This window comes from Pelodiscus sinensis, chromosome 2, assembly GCF_049634645.1.
Source record: "Pelodiscus sinensis isolate JC-2024 chromosome 2, ASM4963464v1, whole genome shotgun sequence".
NCBI classification, from domain to species: Eukaryota; Metazoa; Chordata; order Testudines; family Trionychidae; genus Pelodiscus; species Pelodiscus sinensis.
Window position 1 is genome coordinate 37,714,174 of NC_134712.1, and position 26,390 is coordinate 37,740,563.

Genomic DNA, 26,390 nt, shown 5'->3' on the forward strand with positions numbered 1-26,390 from the left:
CTGTTTTATTTATTTAATAAAAGTGCTTTTAGAAAAAATAATTTTAATAGTCTACTGAAACTTAGGCTCCCCTATCCCAGTAACTCTCTGATAGTAAAATGGTTTTCTGCTTTTTCTATATTGTGACCTATGATGCAACAGAAGAAAGTTTTTGGGTTCTTCCTTCCAACCAGCCATAAAAACAGACAATCAGATTGCTACACCTTTAGACCTCTTCATGACCCCAACGGGTGATTATGACCAGGGATGAGAGTGTTTAACTGGTTAATCAGTTAAACGATGGGGGCTGGAGCAGCTCCCTACCTGCGATGGGCAGGAGGCTGGCCCAACCCCGCAGGGGGCTGTAGCAGACGTGGCTGCTCCGGCCGGCCTGAACTGGCCCTTCCTGCGGTTGGGCCCAGACAGCCCCTCCACCCATTCCTCCTTTTAATTGGTTAACCAGTTAACCAATTAAATAGGATTTTACATCCTTAATTATGACCCTCCACTTGAGTACCAGTGTGTTAGTGTGTGCAAATCCCAAAGTGAAGCTGCCCATAAACAAAGGCCTGTTTGTTAGAACTACAGATTGAACCTCCCAAATCAGGGATTCTCTGGTCCGGCAACATCTGTGGTCCAGCAGGACCAGGGATGTTGCTTGACCAAATAGCCCTGGAGCAATGCAGGGGCTGGGAAACCCAAGGTAGGCCAGGCAGCATCTAGGGAGCCTCGGCCCTGGCCCAGAACTCCCGGTGTCAGCGGGGCCAGGTGACGGCCAGGGAGCTCCTGCCTGGTCCAGGGAACCCTCAGTGTTACCAGGGTCATGTGGCTGGGGAATACCGCCCCCCCCCCCCCCCCGTCTGCAGCTGGGCTGCCTGCAGCCAGGCAGCCTTGGTCAGGAACCCCAAGAAACCCCTGGTGCCAGTGGGGCTGGAATGACTGGGCAGCGTTGGCCAGGGAACCCTGGCTGAAGCGGGGCTGGTGGATGCAGGTGGCCAGAATCCCCAGCAGCAGCAGGGTGGGGTGGCTGGGTGGCTCTGGTTGGGGAGCCCTCAGTGGCAGCCAGGCCAGCAGTGTCAGGTGGCCCCAGCAAGGAATCCCGGGGAACACCCTGAGGCAGTGGGACCGGCAGCAGTCAAGTGGTCTCCGCTGGGAATCCTGAAGCAGCGAGCAGGCAGGCAGCAAAATGGGGAGCTGTGGCGGACAACTTTAGCGGGGCCAGCAGCAGGGAATGGAGCCTCAAGGAGAGGAGCCCAGGTACCCAGCAGTGGAGCACTGACCTCCCCTGGTCCAGCAAATTCCCTGGTCCAGGACAGCTCAGGTCTCGAGGGTACTGGACCAGGAAGGTCCAACCTGTGGCCTTGTACATGATTTAACACACAGTGTGCATCTTTACTGAACCCATAGCTCAAATAATTTATGCAATTTGAGCTACGCAGCTTATTTTTTGAGTCAATTTTGAAATTTGGTGCTGTCTATGTAGCACTTGTTTCGAAATAAATTGCTATTCTAGAACGTCCCTTACTCCTCGTGGAATGAGGTTTACAGGAACGTTGGAATAGCAAGCCCGCTATATTTCGAAATAACAGGTGCACTCAAAATATGCGCAGTTGCTATTTTGGGATAGCTCTGGTATCCTGAAATAGCACTGCAGTGTAGGCGAAGCCTTACTTAAATGTTTGCAAGGTTGGGGCTGAAAGCAGTTCTAACCAGCCTAGTTTCATTGTGCAAGCTGACGGAAACACTAATATTAAATAGCATAAATGACAAAATAGCAAACTAAGAATATCTTTGCAACTTTTTCTTCAAAAATAATCTCCCGAGCCCACTTGGGCTGTTGGTAGGATTAAGGATTACAGATGTGAATTTTTAAAATCTCTTTTGTTTTAATAATTTGCTACTAGTCAAACAATAGCAATTTTATAGTGTTTTTTATTTTCAAAATATTCCTTTAAATATTGTCAGTAGTCTTACCAATGAGTGTTTACTGACAGAATCCATGTTTGCGTCTTTGAATATTTAACCCCCCCCCCCAAAAAAAAATGCTCACAAAATTACTTAGGCAATATTGTATCCAGCCCCCTTAGTATAAAACTGACTTTGTATATTAAGGATGCAACTGCAAAGCTTTCTCTGACAAAAATCTCATTTACACAGTTTTTCATAGAAGTCGTGGAGTATAAAATTCACTAATATACCTTTTTATTCAAACAGGGAACTTCTTCACCAGCCCACTCCTATTTTCTTAAGTGGATTTTAAGGCTTTAGAATTATCTAGATTGACAGCCCTAGAAACAGAAGTACTGTACTCTGTGTAGCCTCAGACCCCTTGTACTTTATCATTGCCCTGAGACACTGCCAGTGTTCCTCAGTTCTGGTTGGAGACTAGGATCTCTCTGACAATGAGAAAAATCTCCCTGCTGATTACAATGAAAGTCTGATCAAGGCCAGGATGAACACATAATTCCGAGTCTTTGTCCATAGATTCATTTAAAGTGGGGTTTGTAAGGTGAACCTTTGCTAGGAAATACATTGAGAATACACAGGCCTGCAAACAACCATTATCTTGTATTTATTAAAAGCATGGCCTGGATTTGAACTGAAGCATCTTTTTTTTTTTCCTCTAAACATTGTGTACAAACCTAATGAAGGCTTACTCCCTCTCTCCACGGATAAAACAATTGCAGCAGAAACTTTTATTGTCCTATAAAAATGACATTACCCCTTGATAATGCATTGTTTTTTAAATGGTCACTTGACTTCCTTAAACCCCAACATTTATTTTCCTATTAATTTTAATGAGAAATAGGCCAAATTTTGTTACTCTTCGCTATCCCAACCACTAAACGAGTCCTTCTTGTCTTCTCTCTTATCCCTTCCAAAAAGCAGTCTGCAAATAAACACAACACAAATTTGTGACTTTATGAAAATACCCTAAGAACTCCCATGTGGGCAAAAAATACTTGAGCATGAGCAATTGAATAGAGGAGGATGTGTAAGAGTTGCCAGTGAATTGAGGTTGTATGATCAAATATATTGAAGGTGTCTCTTGATGCACTCTAGAGTTCTTCTCAAGGATTCTATGTGGTTTTTTGGGAAGGGGGGGAGTGACAAATGCGGGCACAATCAGAGCTCATCAGAAATTTCCTTGGTAACTGTTTTTAATAGAAAACTAGGTTTTTGACTAAATGGAATTTCTCACCAAATGTGTCAGTTTGCTGTGGATTACTTTTTTAAACTGAAGCCCAAAAATTGAAATACCTGAGATAAAATACAAACCTTGTTGCTTGTGAAATGCCACTTGGGTATCTCATGAGAGTTGTAGTTCAGTTGCCTCATCCTCCCATTCTGCTTCATGGCCAGGACTTCATTGCTGGATGACATTCCACAGGGAACACTGTGGCCGTGCTGTTGCTATGCTGCACTTCCTTCCCTCATCAAGAGGAGAGATACAATGCAATGGTGGGCAGCATGTGGCCTACTGGGGTTCTATGTGTGGCCCATAACATATTTTGTTTACCATTGCCCACACACAAAGTTGCCAGATTTTGTTGGTTTCCATCCATGGAGGGTTTTTTCCCCAACTGATATTACAAAAGTGACATACATTTAAACCAAGCACATGTAAAGTGAGGTGTGCGCTGTTTGCACACAACATTGGGAGAGCCATGCACTCCCTCTGGAGATGATCAAAGTACGGCTATGGTTCAGTCAGCACCCCTCTCAAATTTTAGGTATGCAAGCGCTATCCAGGGAGAACTTCTTAATTATGACAATCTTGTGGCCCGCTGAGATGAAGGAAGGCCACTCATGTGGCTCACTTGCTAGCCTAACTTACCCTTCACTGCCATGATGCATCATGAGAGCCCAGCCTCTAGAAGAGAATGGGAGCATGAGACACCTGAACTACAACTCCCATAAATTAGCATTTTCAAATCAAAATGTTTTGGTTTTAGTTTTTTTCCCCAAAAAAATTTAATTTTCCACTAGGAAAAAGGCATTTTTCCAACCAATTGGAACCTCTTGGTTACTACCTCTTATGCTATGCAGAAGGGCTGGTGAGAAATTTGGCTTTATATGTGGGACTGTATAGATTACTATTTATATATGTATTTGTAGTAACATGGTACCTGGGAGCCTTCGTCATAGACCAGGACCACATTGTACTAGATGATATACAAACTAGGGATGTTAAATTTAGATTGATTAAGTAATCAAATACAGGCAGTCCCCGGGTTACATGGATCCGACTTACATTGGATCCCTACTTACAAACAGGGTGAGGCAACCCCACACTAGCTGCTTCCCCCCAGCAGACCAGGGAGACGCGAAGCTAGCGCCCCCCCGCCAGCAGACCAGGGAGACGCAGAGCAGCTTTTCTCAGCAGACACCTCAGCTTGAGAATAAAGGACTGAGGGAAGTGAGGTGTGGGAGAATAAAACTGAGCTCTGGAGAAATGTATGGCTAGAGTTTCCCCTGCAATATGTACCAGTTCTGACTTACATACAAATTCAACTTAAGAACAAACCTACATTCCCTATCTTGTACGTAACCCAGGGACTGCCTGTAGTCAATGGGCTTTCCATCAACTACTCGATTAGTTAATAAGAGCACCTCAGCCTTTGCACTGTAGCAAGAGCCCTGCAGGGAGTGTGAGGCCATTGGGGGACTGGCCTTGTGCTCCCTGCAGCACCTGAGCCTTTGAAATACACAAGACCTCCATTGGGGCTCTTGTACGTTTCAAAAGCAGAAGCCCCACAGGGAGCACGGCACCAGTGGGGACTCCCCTGCTGGCCCCACGCTCCCTGCGGTATCTCAGCATTTGAAATGTTCAAGAGCCCCAATGGAGGTCTTGTGTATTTCAAAGAACTGGTGTGAGCAGAGATGGCTTCAGTCCCCACTCATGCTGTTTCCTGCTTTGCCTCTACCTCTCCAACCTCCGCCCAACCCCCATGGTGACAGTGCTGAGGGGAACTGGCTTTTAAGACAGCTCCCCCCAGCACCGGCTCCTGCTTCTCCCCCTTCCTACTTCTCTCTGATAGAAACAGCCAGGGGAGGGGGGGGGGGGGGGGGAATGACTAGTCGCATCACTAGTCGACCATCCGATAAGCTTATGCTTATTGGATGGTCTACTAGTCACTTACATCCCTAGTACAAACACAGAACAAAAAATGGCTCCTGCTTCAAACAATTTATAATCTAAATATAAAACGAGATGATACATGGATACAGACCAATGGGAGATTACACAGAAACTCAGACAATATTAGGCATGATGATAGGCAGGTTATCATGTACTAGCAAGACTAGCTTAGTGAAAATTGCATAACAACCCAATAATGATGCATTCTTAACTATCACCTACTCACTTCTTTTAATAATTTCAGTGCAGCTGGAGCTGTATTTTAGAAGACTTGAATGACCAAGATGGTCAAAACGTCCTGTCACGGGACAGTTCTAGCTAGAAAACCAAATAGAAAACAATCACCATGCAAGTAAATAGTACTTTTGCCCTATAGAAATGGTTGTTGACAAACTGTTATTTGCCTATGTTCTTACTGTACTGTTGAAACAGAAATATGATTAAGATATTTGGAACGCAGAGAGTGTTGACAAACTTTATTGTACTGAGACTAAATCAATCCAGATTATATTTTATAATGCACTGTTTATTTTTTGTATAGAAGGTGATCATGGCCCAAATCCTGTTTGCTTTACTGAAGTGTGTAATCCTACTAAAGACATGCATGAGTTTGGCAGGCAGAATTAGTTCCTCCTGATACTAGCCAGGCTTCATTGGGCACTGTTTTATTCTGACATTGTCTTTGAATCTACTTCATGGATCAGCTAGAAGAAAGACATTCTTCTCTGGCCAACTTCACCTGGTTTGTGGTTTTAGCTTCATACATTTGCATTGCTACTTAGGAAATCTTTTTTTTTTCTTCCTGAAACGCCCTTTGAAATAACATCAGAGGCATATAATGCTAGTCACCAGACTATATATAACCTCAGAGTCCTTTGATATTTTTTCAGGTGAATTTATTTAATGGGCTAGATTTTTCATCATTTCATACCAGGTTATTTGGTTAAGGAAACATCAAGCTAAAGTAGCATTGTATTAGTACAAAGCACTATGTCTGCAACACCAAACTGAAACTAATTAGAGAGAGAAAGAGAGAGAGGGAAAAAAAGAGAAAATCTTGACATACCTGGAATTTGAAGTTGACAGGCCCCATAATTACTCAAATTGTATTCTATGTATTAATACAATGAAAGCTTCTTTTTCATCTGTTCCTAATAATTAATTTCCAGAAATATGCTCATCTCCAACTGGCATGTCAAGCAGATCAAAAGCCGTATTACACAAGCACACTGTGGTGGTGTGGAATTAGCCTCATGGGTCTTGGAGAACTGGGGAATGCTGCAGCTTATGGATTCGCTCCAGCCGCCCTTATAGCTCCATTAGGATGCGTATCCGTCATAGGTGAGCTCGTTTTCCATGTTTTATTAATGTAGCTATTTCACAGAACACTTGTTAGTGGGAAGTATTAAAAAAAATACAAAAGGAATTGGAGAGAAAAGAGAGAAATTGACAGGAAATAGCGCATTACAGTATGGAAGTGAATTAATTTTACAATTAAATAGGATGAAAATTTAAAATAAGCTCCTTGACCAATACAAAAGATTCCATGTTAATCTAGCCCGTAGTTTGGCTTAGTGATCTGGGATAATTCTGTGCAGAACTACACTGGGAAAAGGTCAATAACCACGTGTTTGAGGTACCTCATACTTGGGGCCTGAGCAATGCCCATTGACATCGACAAAAGTTGTTCCTTTGACTTCAGTGAGCTTTGGATTCAGCCTTTTGTGCTTAACTACTTTTCTCTGTCTGTCCTATAGGGTACGTCTAGACTACATGGCTCTGTAGTCGGCAGACCCTGTAAGCCTCATTTCAGCAGATCCACAAGGCGTGAAACGAGGCTTACAGGATCTGCTGACAAAGCATTCTGGGGTCGGCAGATCTCCGTCTAGACTGCGGCGCTGTGCCAACAAACAGCTGATCAGCACAGCATGGCGGCCATTTTGGTTGAAATGAAGCTGCTATTATTTAAATCGCCGCTTCATTTCCCTTTGTCATCCTGCCTCATCTACATGGCTCTGTCGACGGAGCCATGTAGTCTACACATACCCATACAGTTGCCTCTCACCGTGGCATCAGGTAGCTTTCCCCTGCTGTCCCTCACCATCCTCTCTATGCCAATGGTCTCCAACCTTTTTAAACACAAGATCACTTTTTGAATTTAAGTGCAATCCAAGATCTACCTCAAACTCAAATATCCTTGTTCCATCTCCTTTGTGCTCCTTGCCCTTCCTCTCTCTGAGGCCCCACCCCTGCTCACTCCATTCTCTCTCCCTCCCCCATCCTCACTCACTTTCACCAGGGTGGAGCAGAGGTTTGGGGTGCAGGCTCCGGTCTTAGAGTAAGGGATTTAGAGTGTGAGGGACTCTGAGCTGAGCTTAGGGAAAGCAGTTGGCTTGCACGAGGGGGTTGGTTCTAGGTGCATGCCCTGGAAGGGTGTTTGGATGCATGGGGGCTCAGGGCTAGGGCAGGGGCTTAAGGTATAGGAGAGGGTTCGTGATTGGGGAAAGAGTTCAGGATGTGGACTCCAGCTGGGCACTGCTTACCTCAGGTGGCTCCTGGGTGATGGTGCAGGAGGGCTAAGGCAGGCTCACCGCTTCCCTAGCCCTGCCTCACTCTCAAAAGCAGCCAGCCAACTTGCTCTACCTCTAGTCCTGTTGTGCCCCCTCTCTGATCTGTGGTGATGGGATACAGGGTGGAAGAAGGGGGCACCTTGACATCAGCACCTTCCTCTCCCTCTCCTGCCCTGCGCATCAAGCAGGAGGCTTCTGGGGGAACAGCTCCAAGGCAAAGGGCCAGAGATGCACAGCTGAAATGCCAGCAGTTGATAGCCATGGGGCCAAACCAGTTAGGATCACCTGTCAGAGGCTGTAAGATCTACCAGTAGATCCTGATCTACTGGTTGGTGACCACTGCTCTATGCTCTACTGTTGGCTTCCCAAGCACAGCTGCACTACAATGGTTAAACACTGCTGAGCCCTTGCTCCACAGTGAATGCCAAATTGTGCTTCTCCTCAAATTAGCATCTTTGGTTCCTCCTATCTTTTAGGAAGCTTACTAAGGGTGTAAACTGTTCTATTTCTTCTGATAGAAGGCCTGTGTGATTAGAGAGGGTTACAGAATTCCAGAAACCTCCACTTTATTCTGGGACATTACAAATGCTGCCATCTTGTGCTTTCATAGGACAAATGAACAGACCTTTCAAATAATTGTTCATACCAGGACCTTTTATTGTTAAGGCATTTAAGCACCCAATCACAACAGGACCAAAACATTTTAATAATTTTTATTATGGTGGTGATATTTCATGTATATTCTTTATGTTCTGGTAAGGAGGAGAGGATGGAAGATGACTAAACATGGTTAAAATCAGATGATTGAATATGGTTACAATCAGATGAGAAACAGTCAAATGAAAAAATGCCATTCAGACACATCAGGAAATGGCAGACAGCTAAGTAGTGACAAATTTTTAAAGTGCTTGTACACAAATGCTAAAAGTCTAAATAATAGAATGGGTTAACTAGTTTGCCTTATATTAAAGGAGGGTATAGATATAATAGGCATCACAGAAACTTGGTGGAATGAGGACAATCAATGGGACACAGTCATACTAGGGTACTAAATATATCGGAAGGACAGAAAGGGGTGTGGCACTATGCGTGAAAGAAGATGTAGAATTGAAGTAAAAATCTTAAATAAACCAAAATGTTCCATAGAATCCCTTTGGGTAGTAATTCCATACTCTAATAATAAGAATATAGCAGTAGGAATATATTATCGACAACCTGATCAGGACAGTGATAGTGACTATGAAATGCTAAAGGAGATTAGAGAAGCTATAAAAATAAAAAAACCTCAATAATAGAGGGTATTTCAACTATTCCTATATTTACTGGGTACACATCACCTCATGATGGGATGCAGAGGTAAAGTTTCTTGATACCTTAAATGACTGCTTCTTGGAGCAGCTAGTTCTGGGATCCACAATGGGAGAGGCTATTGATTTAGTCCTAAGTGGAGCACAGGTGAATATAGCTGAACCTCTTGGAAATAGTGATCATAATGTAATCAAATTTAACATCCCTGTGGTGGAAAAAACACCTCAGCAGCCCAGCTCTGTGGCATTTAATTTCAGAAAGGAGAAGTACACAAAAATTAGGAGGTTTCTTAAACAGAAATTAAAAGATACATTGTGTAAAGGAAAATCCCTGCAAGCTGCATGGAAGCTTTTCAAAGACACTGTAAGAGAGGCACACTTAGTGTGTGTTGTACCTGCAGCCATGTTCTTTCGAAAGTGAATTGAAAGAACTCAGCAGTTTTTTCGATCACGGTAAACCTCATTTTAAAAGGAATAACACCTTTTTTTGAAAGTACTCTTTTGAAAAAAGGCGCTATTGAATGCAAACTGTGCTTTTTCGAAAGAGAGTGTCTAGACTCTTTCAAAAGAGTGGCTCGCTTTTTCAAAAAATCTGCTTGTAATCTAGATGCTCTCTTTCGCAAGAGACTTTTTCAAAAGATTCTAGACGTAGCCTTATGTTTCAACTTATCTGCCCAATCTGTAATTGTCTGGATCAATTTTGCCTTAGGCAAATTACAACACACACTAAGAAAACCAAAACAATGCCACCGAGGCTTAACCATGAAGTAAAAGCAGCAGTGAGGGAGAAAAAGGCATCCTTTAAAAAGTACAAGTTAAATCCTAGTGAGGAAAATAGAAAGGAGCACAAACTGTCCAATTAAGTGTCAAAATAGAATAAGAAAAAACAAAAAGGAGTTTCAAGAACAGTTAGCCAAACACTCAAAAAATAGTAGCAATTTTTTTTTGTATATCAGAAGTCAGAAGGTGACTAAACAACCAGTGGGCCACTGGACAATCGAGATGCTAAAGTAGCCTTCAAGGACAATAAGGTAATTGCGGAGAAACTAAATGAATTCTTTGCTTCAGTTTTCATGGCTGAGGATATTGAGGAGATTCCCAAACCTGAGCCATTCTTTTTAGGTGACAAATCTGAGGAATTGTCCCACATTGAGGTCTCATAAATTGATAAACTTAACAGTAACATGTCACTGGGACCAGATGGCATTCATCCAAATGTGAAATTGTGGAACTATTAACTGTTGTTTGTACCCATCCTTTAAATCAGCTTCTGTACCTAATGACTGGAAGATAATTAATATGATGCCAATGTTTAAAAAGGGCTCTAGAGATGATCCAGACAATTACAGATTGGGCAGATAAGTTGAAACGTAAGGCTACGTCTAGAATCTTTTGAAAAAGCCTCTTGCGAAAGAGAGCATCTAGATTACAAGCAGATTTTTTGAAAAAGCGAGCCACTTTTTTGAAAGAGTCTAGACACTCTCTTTCGAAAAAGCACAGTTTGCGTTCAATAGCGCCTTTTTTCAAAAGAGTACTTTCAAAAAAAGGTGTTATTCCTTTTAAAATGAGGTTTACCGTGATCGAAAAAACTGCTGAGTTCTTTCAATTTCCTTTCAAAAGAACATGGCTGCGGTCTAGACACAGGTGAAGTTTTTTCGAAAAAAGGCTACTTTTTTTGAAAAAACCCTGTAATCTAGATACACCCATAGTTAAGAATAGAATTACCAGACACATAAGTCAACATAATTTGTTGGGGAAAGTCAGCATGGTTTCTGTAAAGGGAAATCATGCCTTACTAATCTGTTCTTTAAGGGAGTCAACAAGGAGGTGGACGAGGAGGATCCAGTGTATTTAGATTTCCGGAAAGCCTTTAACAGGGTTCCTCACCAAAGGCTCTTCAGTAAAGTAAGTTGTTATGGGATAAGAGGGAAGGTCCTCTCATTGATTGATAACTTCTTAAAACAGTGGGGGGTTTTATGCCAGGGACTGGCAAACTCATTCATAAACCTTTGTCAGACTGGTGACATTTTATTCACATATTTGCATATTCATTATTTAAATAATGAATATGCAAATGTGTGACTACAGTGTTACCTGACTGCCTACCTCCAACCCAGCCCCTTGCTCCTCAGCCCCTAACATCCTTTGACTCCCATTGCTACACCCCGTGTCCTTAATCTTTTAACATTTGACTGTACTGGCAGTCAAAAAAGCAAACAGAATGTTAGGAATCATTAAAAAAGGGATAGAGAGTAAGACGGAGAATATCTTATTGCCCTTATATAAATCCATCGTACTCCCACATCTTGAATACTGCATACAGATGTGGTCTCCTCATCTCAAAAAAGATATACTGGCATTAAAGAAGGTTCAGAGAAGAGCAACTAAAATGATTAGAGGTTTGGAACCAGTCCCATATGAGGAGAGATTGAAAAGACTAGGAGTTTTCAGCTTGGAAAAGAAGAGACTAAGGGGGATATGATAGAGATATATAAAATCATGAGTGGTGTGGAGAAAGTGAATAAGGAAAAGTTATTTACTTGTTCCCATAATATAAGAACTAGGGGCCACCAAATGAAATTAACGGGCAGAAGGTTTAAAACAAATAAAAGGAAGTTCTTCTTCACACAGCGAATTGTGAAACTGTGGAACTCCTTGACAGAGGAGGTTGTGAAGGCTAGGACTATAACAGGGTTTCAAAGAGAACTAGATAAATTCATGGAGATTAAGTCCTTTATGGCTATTAGCCAGAATGGTAAGGAATGGTGACCCTAGCCTCTATTTGTCAGAGGATGGATGGATGGCAGGAGAGAGATCGCTTGATCATTACCTGTTTGGTTCACTTCCTCTGGGGAATCTGGCATTGGCTACTGTTGGCAGACAGGATACTGGGCTGGATGGATCTTTGGTCTGACCCAGTACGGCCATTCTTATGTTCTTAACCTCTGACCCCTATCGCCCATGCCAACACTCTCTTGCCCCGTGATCCCACTATGCCCTCACCCAAGACCCCTTTGCCCTTCCACTCCAACACTCCCCTGAGCAAGGCTGTCCCCTTACGGAGTGTGGCTGTAACTGCTGCGTGGAAAGGGGGAGTGGCTGTTGGCTGTTCTGCTCCCTCCTCCTTCAGCCCCCCCCCTCTTCAAGTGCATCTGTCTCCCGAGGGTAGGGAGCATGGAGCCCTAGCCAAGCTGCTATTGCAGACAAGGGAGGGTGGTGCCTCCTCCTGCTGCTGCCCCAGCACCGCCGCCAGCAAAAGCAGCTATTCAGGCAGAGTGCGGAGCTCTGGCTGGCTGCCGTTACCACGGAGGGAGGGAGGTGTTTCCTCCTCCCACCACCTCAGCTCTAGCTCCTCCTCTACCTTCTCCTACTGCCGCCTCAGCTCTAGCTTCTCCTCCGCCTCCTCCTACAGCTGCCTCAGCCCTAGTGCTGCCACCAGCAAAAGCAGCAACATGGACAGGGGGAGTAGCCAATGGTGGCATGCCCGCTCTCTCCTCCTTCACGCCGCTTACCTCCCAAAGTGTGGAGTGGGGAGGCACCTCCTGCTCTGTCTCCTGCTGCTATGCCTCAGCCACCATGGGTGCCAGAGTTGAGCCGCCATGAACAGCTGGTTTAAGCTTCAGCAGCCGCTGCGGCCTGGCACCCTGTGGGTCCTGGCCCAGCAGCAGTCTGCGGCCTGGCAGTTGGGAACCATTGGGTTAAAAGACAGGAAACAAAGGGTATGAATAAATGGTCGGTTTTCAGAATGGAAAGATGTCCACCCAAGGGTCCATGCTGGGACCAATCCTATTTAACCCATTTATAAATGATCTGAAGAAAGGGGTAAACAGTGAGGTGGCAAAATTTGCAGATGATACTAAACTGCTCAAGATAGTTAAGAACAAAGCAGACTGTGAAGAGCTTCAAAAGGATTTCACAAAATTAGGTAACAGGGCAACAAAATGGCAAGTGAACTTTAATGTTGTTAAATGCAAAGTAATGCACGTTGGAAAAAAATAATCCCAACTATACATACAAAAGGATGGGGACTAATTTATCTATGATCACTCGAGAGATCTTGGAGTCATTATGGATAGTGCAGCAGCAGACAAAAAAGTAAACAGAATGTTAGAAATCATTAAAAAGGAGATAGAGAATAAGACAGAGAATATCTTATTGCCTTTATATAAATGCATGGTAATCTTGAATATTGAGTACAGATGTGGACACCTCATTGCAAAAAAGATATATTGGCATTGGAAAAGGTTCAAAAAAGGGCAACAAAAATTATTAGGGGTTTGGAATGGGTCCCATATGAAGAGAGATTAAAAAAACTGGGACTTTTCATCTTAGAAAAGAGGAGACTGAGGCTACGTCTAGACTGCAGACTTCCTGCACAAAAAGTTTTTTGCGGAAGAGATTTTCTGCAAAAATGTCTTGCCCAAGAGCGTGTCCACACGGCAAAAGCGCGTCGGAAAAGCAATGTGCTTTTGCACAAGAGAGCGTCCAGACTGCATGGACACTCTCTCACAAGGCATCTCGGATTGCCATTAACAGAATGGCCACCAGGGCACCTATGCTTCTTCCAAAAGGCTGTTTTTGCACAAACCCCCCTGTTTCCCATTGTTGCTCTATTAGGAGACTTGGATACACTTAGCGAAGCCACAACAGGTGCATAAACATTAGGGCTGTGTCTACACTGTCACCCTTTTCCGTAAAAGGGATGCTAATGAGACTCTTCGGAATTGCAAATTCCGCAGGGGATTTAAATATCCCCCGCAGCATTTGCATGAACATGGCTGCCGCTTTTTTCCGGCTCGGGGTTTTGCCGGAGAAAAGCGCCAGTGTAGACGGGATCTTGCGGAAAATAAGCCCTTTTCCGCAAGATCCCTTATTCCTACTTTCAAAACCCCAGCAAATTCCTACTTTCCAGCAAAACCCCGAGCCGGAAAAAAGCGGCAGCCATGTTCATGCAAATGCCGCGGGGGATATTTAAAGCCCCTGCGGAATTTGCAATTCCGAAGTGTCTCATTAGCATCCCTTTTACGGAAAAGGGTGCCAGTGTAGACACAGCCGAGAGGTTTTATTGCCAAAGCATATTACGCCTTACAGCCTTTACACATTACTAAATATATGCTTCTCACCACAGAGAAGCAGGCAATTAAGCAAGCGAGCAGGCAAGCAAGGATCCAGTGCGTATGCCCCTTCTATTACCGACAATGTCGGGTCCTCTATCTGTGCTTTCGAGAGCTGGTAGCGGGCACTGTTTCAGCATGGGGAATTTTTGGGCTTCCACACGACCTAGTTCCACAGGTGGGACTGTCCATTTAAGCAGTGCCTTTTGGCTGTTTTATAATTATTCCTCTTTTAGGGGCATAAACGTCCACTGGCAGATTCTAGCAAGAACACCACTGCTATCCAATTTCCACACATATCCTTGAGCCTAATTATCTCACAATTTGTTTATGCAGCTAAGGAGGCCTTGAGTCAGCTCATCACCGGTTAGAACCGGCTCACCGCTGTCTCCAGCCAGACTGTCTGCGATAAGATGCAAAGATAACTGACGGTCAACCCTAACACCCATCCACACACAGCAAAGGAGTTATTTGTCGTAGAAAGAGGAATTCCTATACCGCAAAAACCCCTCTGTTCTGTCAATTCACTGTACATTTTCTTGTGCAAAAACGTGCTTGAGGTGTGGACACTCCACAGGTTTTTGTGCAAAAACCCTGTAGTGTAGACGTAGCCTGAGGGTGGACATGATAGAGGTCTATAAAATCATGACTAATGTGGAAAAAGTGAAAAAGGAAAAGTTATTTACTTGTTCCCATAATATAAGAACTAGGGGGTCACAAAATTAAATTTATAGCAGGTATAAAACAAACAAAGAAGTTTTTCTTCACGCAGCGCACTGTCAACCTGTGGAACTCCTTGCCAGAGGATGTTGTGAAGACCAGGACTTTAACAGGGTTAAAAAAAGAACAAGATAAATTCATGGAGGTTAGGTCCATCAATACTTATTAGCCAGGATGGGTTGGAATAGTGTCCTTAGCCTCTGTTTGTCAGAGGCTAGAAATGGATGAGAGGAGAGGGATCACTTGATAATGCCCTGTTCTGTTCACTCCCTCGGGGGCACCTGGCATTGGCCACCGTTGGAGGACAGGTACTGTGCTAGATGAACCTTTGATCTGACCCAGTGTGGTCATTCTCATGTTCTGTTTCTTCTTTTCTGATAAATGTGTTTGTAAACAGTTCTGCTTCCTCTGTAACAGTAGAAAATACAGTAGATAGGATAGCATAGCATGGAAGCTGTGGAAATAAGAATTCACTGGTACAACTGCATCCATTAATAATGTTGCTTCCCAAGTATGCAGTACAACTATCTCAAGATGGTCTCATACATTGGAGTTCATCTTGACACTACAACAGCATATTTCATGGTCTGTCTCTTTCTATCAGTTGTCCTGGATTCACTTCTGAAAACAATGCTACATCCTGCAGTCTTTCTTCAGAAAGGCTCAGTTCTCTTCTCTGCAGACTTCTTGGCTGCAGTAGAAGGATTCATTCATGCATGTGTGTAAAAATGGAAGGTGTAGGCATTTTACTGTACCCTTTAACATTAAAATGCCCCCGAGTTTAGGCAACAAATCCAGTTGTAAATCAGAACACACAGTCCTTGGAAGGATTTACCATAGATGGAAATGAAATATTTACCCGAGGGTGAAACAAAATGTTTGGCTGACACGTACAGATGTGCTTTGTGATGGCAATAATTATAACTTTAGTAACTGCAAATCTTGCAGGTTCCAGATGCCTCAGCATACTAAAAAAGCATTGTGCAGATAAAAATCAAAATTAAAAAATCCAACTGACCTGTTAGATTTTTAAATGTTCATTTTTTCCTTCTACGTTATATTGTGTTTACTTTTTGCACTTTATTCAGTTTGGACAACAAAAGTAAATCTGATCAATTTCACTTTCTTTGTATCTCTTTCTCCACCTACCGTTGTGGGAAGATGTCTCTGTTAAACACTCTCTCTGTTGCTTCTCCTACTCCTTCTACTTCCAAACAGTTATGGAAAACATTTCCATAAACATGTATTTATTCTTAGTGCCCTGCCTGCCACTCTCTTTTTAACCAAACCAAAATTTGGTTTTAAAATATGAATATCCTTTCAACACTTTATATTCCATTCCCTTCTACCCACTCCAAATACCATTTTCTTAAGCAATGTAGAGCTATGAAATTATATATTGTCCAGCCAACATTCATGTAGCAACATTGTACCTTACTTTACCTGTTTCTCCAGTACTTTAGTTTGAGCAAAAACAATTTTAGTTAAATAACCACCAAAGATGTTAAAGAAGAGAAAGTAAACTTCAAATATCAAGAAAGAAGAAATAAACTACCAGATTCAGTGTGCTGATGAAATCAACATGTCCAGTAATGTTTTCTCTCATTAGATGTTTTCTTAATAAAAGTACAGATATGGAAACATTATTTTGTGAATGTTAGGACATCCTTTCAAGATGTGATAGACTGATCAAGTCAAATATCACCTTCTGCTAATAACTGGGCAATAGTAACTTACATAGCAGGTCTTTCAATAGAAGAAATATTTTTCTTATTACATTTCAGTTTGTTCAGGAAGGAGAGGATCATACTTGAGTTGGTTTCAATTTGGCACTGAAACTGCAAAATTGATTTCAATTTTGCACTGAAACTTCTTTCCATAGGCCATAATTCAGTGTTAAGGTTTAGAAATTAAGCACTCAAACTAAAATGTCCTAAGCCTATTGAAAGAGACAACCTTGACTGTGCTGTCTTTCTGTGTATTTTTCAAAATATCATCCTTCTGTCACGAATCTGGCATTTCTTATATTCTTACAATAGTTATAATGGACTTGCTCCTAGAACTGGATATGCAGTGTGTTACCTACCATGCTGTATCTTGTTCTGAATTAAAGTGAAAAAATCTGTGCATGATCCTATGAGTTGGTGACATTAGTGAGTTTTGTGTGCAGCATCCAATGCTGTGAAGATGTGTGCCTAGAGTTGGCCCTATAATAGTAATTTTTAATAGACTCAGTCCAAGACCAGACCATATTTTTGAATGGCACAGTGACAATATTCTTTGAACAGTTGCAATAATGTGAACTGTTACATCTGCTCAGAGTTTTAAATAGTTTGAGCAGACAGCTGTTCTCTTCTCTAAGGAAAGAAAAGAATGCATTTTAAATAATGTATTATTAAAAACAGATCTTAACATATCATTTTTGTGGGTTTAAAAATTGTGTTTAAATCTATAATAGGTGATTTTTTTTTCTTTAGGCTTGCTTGAATAAGTTGTCTGGAAATGAGGAGAGGGATGTGGTATCGGAGACCATCTTTTATACAGGTCCTATCACTCTATGAAAAAAGGTGGTTTATGCATAATCCACTCAGCTTGGCATGCTTGAGATGCTTTTGCATTTTCATATATCCATTTCCCAATGGCTTTGGGTCACAGTTATTTCTGCTACTTTAAAGATGGTGTACTTGAAAATAAAGTTCTTTAGGGAATAGGTCCTCAGACCTACTCGTAGAGTGGAACTGTGTCACAAGGTCCACTTCCTTTCCCAGTCATTATCATGTAACATCCTTGTGATAACTGAAGACCTGCAGTTCTGAGAACTAAGCTAAGAGCAGCCCTGAAATAGCCACTGCAAAGTTTTATTTCAGACATTTTTAAAAATTAATTTATTCTCCTCATTCTGAGAGACCACAGAGCTGGATGCTATGGTTTTCTGTGTCCTTCCCGTCTTGTTTGTTTACGTGCAGGCTTGCTTGTTTTTACAGTGGATCCCCATGACACATCTCTCCCTTATCTGTTATTTTGCATGTCTGTTGCTTATTAGTAGGGGAAGTGTTCTGATTCACCTCGGTCCCAATCTGCATATCTGTCATGTGCAGTGCTAGACTATAAGTTGCAAATGAGGGATACGTGGATGAGGACCAATGTGAATCGGGACAAGTTCTCCTTTTGTGTAGTATAGTACTTGCATCCACCGGTGGCCCACAGGGTCACTGATCAACTCCTTCCCCCTCCCTCCCAGTGCTTCCTGCCTCCCACAATCAGCTGTTTAGCAGCATTCAGGAGCAGCAGGGGAGGGGGGTGGGACAGTGTGGTGATACTGGGACCCTTTAGTGTAGATGATGACAGATAGTCCCTGACATTTGTCCGTGCCCTGCTCCCAGCTGCTTCCAGAAGCTGTGCCATGTCTCCAGGAAGGGGGGGGGGACCCAGATGGGGTAAGGGGGACAAGGCTGGGGGTGGGTACAGGACCAAAAGCAGAGTCCCAAGAATGGGGCCTGCAGTTGGGGCCCGGCATGAAAGGCCAGTAGCAGAGCTTCAGCCACAGAACCCCAGGAGCAGAGCTTATGGACAGGACTGAGTGTGAGGCCATGGGCATAGAGAAGAGGGCCAGCACGCCTAGAACAGACCCATGAGCATGGAGTTCCAGGCACAGGACCAGCAACTGGGAAGCAGGGCTGGCAGCTAGGACCTGAGCCCCAGGCATGGAACCATAGATGCAGGGCTGGTGGCTGGGAAGCAGGGCCAGTGGCTGGGAAGCAGGGCCAGTGGCTGGGACCCAAGTCCAGGGCACAGGCCTGGGGAGCAGAGTCCTAGACACAGGGCCCAGGCGCAGGGCTGGAAACAGGGCTGACAACTAGGACTCAAGCCCTGAGCTGAGAAGTGGAGGTCAGGGTGCAGGGCTGGTGGCCCCATGTAAAATCTAGGGGTGCTGCATCACTACCCCCCAACACTCCTCTAGTTCCATATCTAAGGAGGAAGGAGAAAATTTGTTCCTCTTGGTTTCTGAGGACAGGACAAGGAGTAATGGGCTTAAAGTGCAGCAGGGGAGGTTTAGATTGGACATTAGGAAAAAATTCCTAACTGTCAGGGTGGTCAAATATTGGAATAAATTTCCAAGGGAGGTGGTGGAATCTCCCTCTCTGGAGATATTTAAGAACAGATTAGATAGACATCTGTCAGGGATGGTGTAGACGGAGCTTGGTCCTGCCTTGAGGGTGGGGGGCTGGACTCGATGACCTCTTGAGGTCCCTTCCAGTCCTATTATTCTATGATTCTATGATTCTATAGGAGAGGGAGGAGTGGGGATGGGGTGCACTTGAAGGAAGGAGCCAAACTAGTCTGAAAGAGGTGGGGCAGGGGTGCAGGAAGGGGGGGTCTCCATGAGTACAGTACTGCACTGTACAGGGAGGTCCCTGGTATATGCTGTATCTGTCACCCTTTTTAAGAACACATTCCCAGTATATGCTAGGGGCCCACTGTAACTCAGCATTATGAATTAACTGAGATAAACAACTGAAAATTGTGTATCAGCCTCAAATATTTTGGTTACTGTTTTGTGGGAAGAAAAAACTAGGTATGGAATAGATCTTGTTCTGACAGCTTCTCCACCATCTTTCCCTCTCTGTCTCTGTCACTTGTCACGCTAGAGCTTCAGTATGTAATGGTTGGGATAGGTCACTATTTGAATGACTTACTTTTGTAACTCTGACCTTTCTCTTGTGTTCGGGTCATTAATATCGATCGTGCATGATAGAAACATGGTCAATTAACGTTTCATGCTTCTTGGGCAGAATGGTACTGACACTAAGAAATTACATCTCACTTCTTGTTTGATTTTGTGCAGGCATGCAATCCCTTGTTTCATTTTCTTTCTCTTGTGATATGTCTTGACACAATTTGAGATCCAGGACTTTATTTAATCTGTCTAGCCAAATGCACATAAGAGCATCCATCACCATAGCATCTAAGTATCCCTCATCAAAATGAACCATAATAACTCAGTAGTCTAATTTTTTTCTCTGTTTCTAGTTATTCTCTGGCTCCAGGAATTTTTCTCCCTTTAACAAGGAAATATTGCACTGCGGAATAATCTCCAAGGAGGAAAAGTGGTGGAAATCTCATCACTTGATTTTTTTTTTAAGATTAGGTTGGTCAAAACACTAGAAAAGGTACTGTAGGACTCTATCCTTCATTGGCAAAGGGATGGATTGGACATTCTAATGTGTTTTCTGTCACCACCTTCTGTGTTTACACATAATTACTTTTTAAAAGTGAAACAAAACAAAACCTAATTACAGACCCCACATCTGTGAGATGACAGGTGTTTTTCAATTGCTGCTCAGACTATTAATTATGTTTTAGTAATAGACATCAAATTTTAAATTATTCTCCATTTTTACTTGTGCTATAGAACACCTATAATTGAAGATAACCAGACACAGAAAAATCCTGGGAAAAATCAGCAACCGTCTAAATGAATGAATCTACATTTTTTCCTAGTTAAATGTCTAAAGCAGGGCTACTCAACACATGGCCCATGGGCTGCATGCAGCCTGCGGCCCATTGTTTGTGGCCTACGATGTGGTTTGGGTTTACACAGTGCTCTACATGTGGCCTGCGGGTGGAATCCTTTGAACATGGCCTCCACTGGGAACACTCCACAACGGCGAGGTGTCTCCTAGGTGGGGTAAGCATTGAAAGACGCAAGCGTACGGACTGGCTGGAACAGACTGGTTCAGGGTGTCAGTGTTTCTAGCCCTAAGGGAGGAGGTATTGGAGCGCCAGGGCATTGTGGGAAGTGCTGGCTGCTTAGTCTTGTGGACAGAGACTGAGAGGTGCTGACTGGCTCACACTGGACACGTTTGGGTTCCCACACTGCAGCTTACGGCTTAATCTTTGAATTCATGCTGGTCAGTGTGAAAAGAGATATTTGCATATATTTGCATGTATGTGCAACCACATTTGAGTTGTGGCCCTTGGCACGTGCTGTGAGTATCATTGTGGCCCCCAGGGCTTCCAAAATTGAACAGTCCTGGTCTAAAGGTTTGTCTCCACTACAGCCGGGATTGACACTGTGGCAATCAATCCACCAGGGAACTAGTGAACCCACTAAATATACCACAGAACAGTGTCCCATTGACTGTGGTACTCCACCACAATGAGATGAGTAAGGGGAACCAATGGGAGAGTTTATGTGGATCTTATGGTAGATAGCTATGTTGATTTGAGTTACTCTACTGCATCCCTTCTCAAAAAAAATTGCATAGCTTACATCAACTTTGCCTTGTAGTATAGACCTGCCCTTATTGTACATCATGTGGGATAAAGAGTCTTCCAGATGTTTCTTTCAGGGAACTGAAATTTGTATGCCATGGCAGTACACTGATAATGAATACAAAACAGCCTATATTTTGTTGATGCATGAGAAGACAAGGTTGTTTCAACAGAACAATTAAACCCCTGAATTAAGATTCTTTTTTCATTTGTATGCAGTAGTTCTGTCTAGCATGACTTTAATATTTCAGCAAATCATAAGTCTTACTGTGCAGTAGCAATTCTGGTTTTGAAGACTCAGTCTTGGGTTTTTAAGGCTTTAGAAAAGGGCCATTTTCTTCATGGGGCCTGTCTTCTCCATTTTGTATGCAGCTCCTACTAATGCAGGGGTGGCCAGCCTAAACCTGAGAAGGAGCTAGAGTTCACCAATGCACATTGCCAAAGAGCAGCAGTTCTATGTCACCAGCCTCGATCATCTCCCCACCACCACTCTCAGTACATCCCGCCCACTGGCAGCCCCACCAGTCGGTGCCTCCTTCTCCTTTTCCTCCTGCCCACTGAGCTCAGCTCTTTCTCAGTGAGGGTATGTCTACACTACCCCGCTAGTGCGAACTAGCGGGGTAATGTAGGCATACCGAACGTGCAAATGAAGCCCGGGATTTGAATTTCCCGGGCTTTATTTGCATAAGCCGGCCGGCACCATTTTTAAATGCCGGCTTGTTCGAACCCCGTGCCGCGCGGCTACACGCGGCACGGGCTAGATAGTTCGGACTAGCAAGCTATTCCGAACGAGGTGTGGAACGAGGAGTACAGATAGTTCGGAACGGCTTGCTAGTCCGAACTATCTAGCCCGTGCCGCGTGTAGCCGCGCGGCACGGGGTTCGAACAAGCCGGCATTTAAAAATGGTGCCGGCCGGCTTATGCAAATAAAGCCTGGGAAATTCAAATCCCGGGCTTCATTTGCACGTTCAGTATGCATACATTACCCCGCTAGTTCGCACTAGCGGGGTAGTGTAGACATACCCAGAGAGATACTCAAGGGGGCAAGCATGGGTGTGACAGGCTCAGTGGAGAAGGTAAGGAAGTGGCAGGATCTGAGGAGGAAAGGGCTTAGGGCAGAGCTGGGGGTTGAACAGTGAGCACCCTCCGGCCCAGTGTAAAGTTGGCACCTGTAGCTCCAGCCCTGGATTTGGTACCTATGCAAGAAGCCGCATGTTAACTTCTGAAGAGCTGCATGTGGCTCTGGAGCCAGGGGTTGGCCACCCCTGTACAAATGTCTAACCCAGGGTAGAGAAGAGCTCAAAGACTCCATTAGATATTTTTTTTAAATATATAAGATCTTGCTTTGTCCAAGCCAAATTCTACTAGGTGCTGAGCATTAGGACAAAGTCTTCAGAAGTGCCTAATGGGTATAGGTACTGCAGCCAGGAGGATTGATGGCAGTATGTGTAGGTGAACCTAAGCTAGATTTGATCTACCTAGATCAAAACTAGCTTAACTAACAATAGCTGTTACGTTGTGGCAGCATGGATGGCAGGTGCTCAAGTATGTACCCTGGGTCTTGGGTGGGCATGGTCAGCTGTGTAGAGACCATATTGCCTCAGCTTCCTTGTTACTTTTATTTGAATTAGTTAGATCAAAGCGAGCCCAGGTACGTCTGCACATGCTGTAGTCACCCTATTGATTGCAGTGTAGATGTACCCTCAGGGACTAGAAACTTAGTTTAAAAAAACAACTGGGATTCTCACGTTGCCCAGAGGTGAGGCTTTAAGAAAAACATCAGATTTTATAAAACTCTTGATAAAATTGCAAGAGCTGACAACTCTCCATCTGAGTAGTCCCACTGGAGTCAATAGGGATGCTCGTGTGCGTAAAGTTACTCGTGTGTTCAAAGAATAAGGGCCTAACCTTTATTACCATATGTGGTGTGGAGTTCCTCTGTTCCTCATTCACTCCATGGGAACTGAGGGCATGTGGCATCTTCCAAAAAGAACTCTGTACCTTGTAGGGATAGATCACAAATCTTTTTGTTCTTTCATTTAACATATTCATTAACTTGTATGACAAGATCACAGGCTCAAAAAAACCCTTCTATTACCAAAGCATCAGTTCATTAAGCAATGGTTCTTTGTTGTTATAGAAACTGTCTAAGTAGCTGGCATGATAAGAAATTTGTAAGAGCTGTGATTGCAGGAGAGGAAAAGAGCAGTAATTCAGTTTCTGGGGGTGGAGAGTTGGAGGCTCCATCCCATCTTTTTTTTTTTTTTTTGTGGGAGGGAGTTGGGAGCTGGTTGGTTAGCTCTCATTTTACAGAGTGTTGCTTAGATACCAAAGTTTTTTTGCTCAGCAAAGCTGTCATCTTAATGTTGTGCAAAGGAAACCTAAGCAGCTAAGTACGTACATCTTGGAGATTTACTTTCAGAAATAGTTTATTTTATCATTATTAATGTTTTACCTCAACCTCCATAACGCTTGGTACCATTTACATTTAAGACCATTGGAAATGTTGTCTGTCTGTTGGGAGACTGTCTGTGGTATGGGCAAGTGCAGAAGTGCTGCTGAATGTCTGTCAATCTCCTGATGTTCATGGAAGCATCACACTGAATTTTTTAAACAAATGATTTGCACCTCATGAACTCAGTGGTACCTTCTTTGTCCTGCATGTGCGTATCTCCCATGCAGCAGGTTGCTGGCTGGATTTTTTTCCCTTGTCTTCTGCATTTGAGGATATGCAGACATTACATTTTGCAATCACAAGGAAAAGCACAATAGCAGAGACAATTACAATATTTTGCATTTCTTTAGCCAAACATTGTGCAGTGTTTTGCAAATGCTCAGAACATACTTGGCAGCCAGGCACAGGTGGTTTCTCTTGCCTTCCATGAAATGGAGATACTAAGGCCGAGAGATTAGGTGATTTCAAGGGTCAAACTTGAAGTTCATGGCATAGAGCCCAGGTCTTTTGAATCACAGTCCTGAGCTCTAGACTCAAGTTCATCCTTCCATCCCCTCTCTATGTAATCGTGCTTGGAATATCCAAGTGTGCTCATAGTCATATCCCATCTGTCTCCTCTCTACATCAGTTCTGCCTTCTTCTCTCAAGTCTCTTTCTAGAATCCTAGGGCTGGAAGTGACCTCAGGAGGTCATCGAGTCCAGCCCCTTGCCCAAAGCAGGAGCAATCCCAACCAGAAAAGAATGAATGGAATGGACCAATCCCAATGAGAGGGAATTCTCTACTTCTTCCTCTTAAGTGAGAGGTTTCCATTAAGTTCTCACCTCTACAGACCCACACTCCATCTGTATACTAGAATAGAACCCCCCTTCTTGGGCTTTCAACAATGTCGTTCTTTTCCTGGCATTGGCTCATCCAGCCATCTGACTCTTCTGAATGGGTCCATTGTAGATTCCTTGCCATAAAGTCTTTGCCTTCAGCCACTGCTTCTGTTCTGAACTGCTCACCTGCTGCCTTTTCCCCAGATAAAGCCAGGCTGAGAGCAGGCATCAGGAAAAGAGGGATAAAATGAGAGTGCTGGCCAAGGAAAGGAGTGGTTGTCAGAAAAATGGATGTGGGTTGCAGTGGGTTGGGAAAACTTCTCCCAGGACTCCTGACTTGGCTTTCTTCTCAGAAGCCGCAAGACTCTCCCTGCTACTTATCACAGGGCCCCTTGGAAGACCTTAAAAAAGGACTTAGTTCTGAAGGCGTGTTACTTGTTTGTTACTTTTCAAATTTCAGCAAATCACCCCCAGTCTCCTAGTCAATAATGAAATTAGAAAGTTTGTCATATAGTTTGCCTGTCCAATGGCTTTCATCTACAGATTCCAAGGTACTTCTGCAAATATTGCATACTTTACGTGCAAGGAAGTATTAGTAAGCCCCTATGCAGATGAATGAACTGAGGCTCAGAGAGATTTGGAGCAATGCATGGCCATGAAGAGGGTGCAGCTGGGCCCAGAACCTAAGAAAACTGATCTCTATTCAGTTTTTATGCTGCTTTAATTGTTTCTGATTAATAAGGTACAGTGATATAAGCAGTGCCCACACTGGGGTTTGCAATTCTTGAACTGCATCTGTTTCAAATGGATACAATGAAAATGGTTTAAAAGCAGAGTAGACCAACCTTAAAGGCTAAATTCTGCTCTGTTTCACCAGAGCAAAAATGGAGGCTCTTCCAAAGTCAATAAACGTATACTTCCAACGTGTACCATTGTGACAGCTCAGTTTGACGGCAGAATCCCCTATTCCCAGTCCCTTGATCATATTACAACTGTACTGAGCCTCAGTGTCTGCATGAAAAAGCATGCTACAGCCATCACAATTATTATGATGTGTTTTATGCCTGACCCATGCCATTGTAATACAGCGCTGTATATATAATTGTTTTTCAGGTAGTGCATTTATTTCTGTCTTATTCCTAAAAGAAGCCATGAGGGCTGCCAATATGTTAGGTAAGTAAGCAGTTGCTAACGCAACATATGTGGTTCCATATGCTTAGCAAGCTGGAAATCTCAAAGGCAAACTCCCCCACTTGCCCAAGCAAATGCTCAAAGGCATATACTTTAAAAATTGGGCCCATGTCACAGTATGAGGGAAAATCTTATTTACATATGAAAATTAGTGATTCAAAATCCTCTACCCTTAGAGCTATACCGTAAAAGTTTACATGTGGTAGAAATTATTTACTGAAGTTCACTCTTTCATTGCATATTTTTAACTCTGAGATGGTATTTAGTATTTTATGAACATGATGCAAGTTCAGTAAAAACCATGAAGTAATTAATTGTTCTTTCAAATTAAAGGTGCTTATTTTTCCATTGTAGGTACAGGTTGGACCTCCCTGATCCAGAACCCTTGGGACCTGACTGGTTCTGTATGAGGGATTTTTCTGGACAAGGGGAGGTCATTTCTGGTCTCCCTGATGCCACCCCTTCCTCCTCACCCCCCCCCCCCCCGTATCCTGCCCCTCCTTGGGCTTCTTGGCTCCCCCTGTAGCCCAGCTGAGCCACTCCCACAGCCCAGCTGGGCCCTGCATCCCCCCCTACCCTGCATTGTACCGGGCTCTCATCTCTCCCCACCTCCCACAGCATACCAGGACACTCTGATCCTGGAACATCCGTGATCCTCCTGGACCATGGATGTTGCTGGACCAGAGTTCTGGTTTATAGAGGTGCAATCTGTATTACACAAAAATTTAAATCTTCATTTTAAAAATGACAACTATTTGCTACTTTATGCCAGTGTTTCTCAAAGTGGTCTATGGATCCACTCTGAGAAACCTGCTA

The 26,390-nt window shown here is 43.4% G+C and overlaps 1 protein-coding gene across 1 annotated transcript in view; it reads left to right on the top strand.

Annotated features, from left to right (window-relative positions):
* Positions 1–26,390, top strand: part of NIPAL2 (NIPA like domain containing 2) — a 69,548-nt gene that overhangs the window by 20,686 nt on the left and 22,472 nt on the right. The window contains exons 3-4 of the mRNA XM_006123921.4: positions 6,292–6,463; positions 25,497–25,556. Coding sequence (XP_006123983.1) covers positions 6,292–6,463; positions 25,497–25,556 — 232 coding nt within the window. The remainder of the gene's footprint in view (positions 1–6,291; positions 6,464–25,496; positions 25,557–26,390) is intronic.